Source organism: Chelonoidis abingdonii, chromosome 21 (assembly GCF_003597395.2).
Source record: "Chelonoidis abingdonii isolate Lonesome George chromosome 21, CheloAbing_2.0, whole genome shotgun sequence".
NCBI classification, from domain to species: Eukaryota; Metazoa; Chordata; order Testudines; family Testudinidae; genus Chelonoidis; species Chelonoidis abingdonii.
Genome location: NC_133789.1, coordinates 2,659,928 through 2,663,775, shown reverse-complemented (window position 1 = coordinate 2,663,775; position 3,848 = coordinate 2,659,928). Strand labels below are relative to the sequence as shown.

Genomic DNA, 3,848 nt, shown 5'->3' with positions numbered 1-3,848 from the left:
CAGGAGGTGAAGCCGTGTGAGCTTCTTGCCCTGAACAAGTCTGCTCCAAGGGAGAGGAGGCTCCCCAAAGTCCTGACTGGCTTGGTGGGGAGCAGTTCCAGAGCATTGCCCGGGGACTCCGTGACAGTGACAATTGAGAAAAATTAAAACAATTTAAAAAGAATATTTTAAATAGAAATTAAAAAAAAAAATTTCATTGTAATGCACGGCTGCTCCTTTCCTCTCAATGCCATTTGGAATGAGGCAGGGAGCATTCCTAACAGTGCAGATGAGAACAGGAGTATAGGGGTATAGCCAAAGGATGAGGAAGATGCACTCACCACTGTCCATGGTCTGCCTTCTGCTGGCGTTACAACCTCAGGGTGGGTGAAAGCACCATATACTCCAGTGTGGTGTCAGAGTGCAGCATTTCGTGTGAAGGGCCCCTTTTGGGGAACTCTAGCTTTTATACCCTTTTCACTAAGAAGCACATCACATGCTTGGAGGCTGCTGAGATTTATTATGCTCCTCCTACCACCCCAGTGAGGCATCCACACTATGCCTCACAGAGTGCTTCCTGGTGCACTGCTCTATTGCCAAGAGCAGAGCTCTCCCCAAACAGTGAGTCTGGTGCACGAGGATAGTGGCTATATCCAAGAGGGGAGGGCTTGTCATTCTTTTGTTATTTTGCCTCCACACTGAGGTGAGAATAGACTGCAGTACATTTAGCACCTCTACCAGAACCCACATGCTGATGAGAAACAGAAAAAAACCACTCCTCCTCCCCGACCCTCTTTTAACAAGTTTTCTCCAGTGGTTTGTTTACAGCAAGGAAGCCAAGGTAAATCTATCTAGGTTATTACATTGGCTCCCATCACCAGGTTGATCTCCCCCGTCTCTAAATGCGCAACAGCTTCCAAGCCAGCAAATGAATTTCCTCCTCCTCTTACTATTTTTCTGTGGTTTGCATTATCACCTGCTAACTATCTGCCTTGAAAGTCTCCATGGGTATGTGATTCCCCTGCTCCTTCCCCACCATCACATCACTCCAGGAATTTCAGAGAAATCAAAGGGTACTGACTAAACGTCCAGTTTCCGCAACAGTGTCCTCCCCTCCTTGTGGGACGGTGTCACTGCAGGAATTTTGGACTCTGAAGGATATGGTATCCCTCCGTTGGCCTGATTCTTCCTTCCTGGCCGCTCCCTCCAAGGCCCTTCAGTACACAGGACAGACCCTAGGAGCTTCTTGAGCATACTGCCTGTGCAGAACTCCTAGCACCTGTGAGCGAGCATGAGGAGATGGTTCCTCCAGGTTAACAACGAGGCACGCTGCAAAGGTAGAGAGAGTGATCCTCCATCCTGGACTGTATCACCTGCTCTTTGGAGGGACTTTGTCCTAATTGTGCTTTGCGTAATCCTAGTTGTCCCTCTCACACAACGGACCAAATAAATCCATGATGCAACCCCAGTGACTTCAATGCATTTACGCCAAAGATGAATTTAGCCCAATAACGAGAACCATTACACTAGCAAATTGTTATCCTGCAAGCATGACACTGATGGTAAGGGAGGGAGGGAGAAGAAAAAATATTCCCAATGATTTCTATGCCAACTCTGTAAAACTGCAGAACACACAATGTGGTGTGGATCTGAAGTTTGAATCAGTCCTCACTTGGGATGATCTACAAAAATTCACTTGTGGCTTCCTAAGCACATACCACCATGATGTAAGTCATACTCGCTCTCTCTCTCCCCCTATTTCTCTAGGTATATGTAAGTCGATTTAACAACTGAATCGCTGACACTTTTTACTTTGACTACACAACTTGCAGAAGCAGATGTGCTACCTTTGAGAGAGATTTCCCCCCTTCGTTTTTTTTTTTTTTTTTTTTTTTTTTTTTTTTAAATACCTCTTCCTGGAACGAGGTCTGAAGAGAAAAACCACATTCTAGGACAAGTAACACATTCAGAAATGGTAGGTGGAAAGGATTTGACTTACACACTTACTGTATATAGGAGTGAGTGGAGTTGATAGGATGGTCACATTCTTCTGAACCCTCTCTTGGCCAGCAGTTACCAGCTATATAGGAGCCAACCTGAGCCTAATGCAGTGTCAATACAGAGTCATTCTGGCTGCGGTCAGAGACAATGAGAGTGGGGCAGCCAAGCAGATGTTGCAGTGTCTTCTGCAGCTTCCTGTACGCTCTTCACATGGGTTATCTTCAAAGCTGTCGTTCCTGCTACAGGTTAAATTATAGGTTGTCAGAGACGAGTGAATCTATGTAAATAACTTTCTGCAAGGTGCAGCTAGAAATGTTAAAAATAACAATGCACAATGTGTTTTCACTGTAAAATATCATCACCCCCGTTGCTTAGCAGCCATGTTCGTGTTTTTCCCCCAAAAAGGAGATTGTGTCGGTGACCATTAGCTCAGAATCCTAGCAGACTGTTATAACTGCCTTCTCTGCCAGCACGGGTACACTGGTCCCTCGCTGCCCCTCCTCCATGATTGTCCTGTCCAGGTTACCATACTTTACAGAGAAAAACAGAACAGAAGAGGTTAATGTCCCAATGGCAGATGACTGATTTCAGTAGTCAGGTGTATGGAGATGGATTTTCTGTAGGGAAAACTGATAAGGAAGAGTATGGCAATCCAGTACCACCCCTGCCATTCCTCTGTTGTCCTTGATGCTACAAACTTGGATCGAGGGGAGTCAGGAGGATGAAAGGATAGATTAGGACCGCTCCCTTTATTGAGGAGACGTGTCTGCTTCTGTGCTCAGTCGTATGGTTTCTTGCAGCTCCTTGGTTATCATATGACAGCACTAGCTCAAAATGCTTCTTACCATTTTTCAGGTAGCGGGGTCAGGACAGGGGGTCAGGCCCTTCCTCCCTGATGTGCTCCAATCCACAGTGCCCCATGCTTGTCTTATCTCTAGGCTGGAGGCTACTTAGAAGCTTCTGCTTGCGAGTGGAGGATCATATAACACCTATGCCTCCCATCCAGTTCTGGATACAATTCAAAGTGTTGATGATTACCTATTACAGGGGCTAAACTGACACTTGACATTCAGATTACGCGAAGTTTTAAGAAACTTTTCACGTTGGGCCTGACCCAGTGAAGTCACTGCCAACTGGCCCTTTAGGAGAGGAGAAAATGTACTACATTAAAATCCAAATTAACATTTTTTTTTTCCAAACAAACCATATGAGAGAGAAGGTTCAGGAAGTGACAGATATCATTATGCTAGAACCACCTTTTACTACTTCCAATCAAGACTGCAAGAAAAGAAGAAGAAGAAGAAATCAGCATTACAATTCATTACATGAAAACCTAATTCTAAAACTGGCTGGGAATTGTCCATTAAAATGATGCTTTGGTAGCAACCTCCCCCCCTCACACATTCACTTTCCACAAAATTAGACTCTTCTACAGGAAATTAAAAATAAATTGAAACAAAATTTGGTTCAACCTGATCAGAAACATTTTTGTTTTCTGCAATGAACTGAAACATTTTGTTTTGAATCAGTTTAACGTTAAATTGAATCTGCCTAGGATGTTGTAGTGCTTCAGGGGTATGGGTTGTATTTCTTGGCTGGACTATATCTCCATGATGCACTGAACCATGTGATGCATCATGGGAGATATAATCTGGCCAGGTAGCCTGGCCCACAGAGAGTAATGATGGCAGAAGGCATCTGAATACACCACTCAAGAGGCTCTGTGCCATTACAGATATTAAACTGTATCTGCATATCTGACCCAAAAGGAAATGATTCAAGATTTCCAAATCAAAATTTTTCTGAATTTTTCACTCCACAAAATTTATTATTTTGACTTTTTGTCCCAAACAAATGTTGAAATATCA

At 44.0% G+C, this 3,848-nt stretch overlaps 1 protein-coding gene across 2 annotated transcripts in view; it reads right to left on the bottom strand.

Annotated features, from left to right (window-relative positions):
• The window catches only part of CCR7 (C-C motif chemokine receptor 7), a 21,079-nt gene extending 18,899 nt beyond the window's left edge, over positions 1-2,180 (bottom strand). Inside the window, exon 1 of one of the 2 annotated variants that reach the window (XM_032788975.2) lies at positions 1,987-2,180. Coding sequence is in view for 1 of the 2 variants with exons in the window: in XM_032788974.2 (XP_032644865.1) it covers positions 321-330 (10 nt within the window). In the remaining variant the exon portion in view is untranslated. Of the gene's footprint in view, positions 1-320; positions 545-1,986 lie in introns of those variants that run through there. The other variant, XM_032788974.2, reaches the window with a different exon arrangement.
• Positions 2,181-3,848: the final 1,668 nt, after the last annotated feature.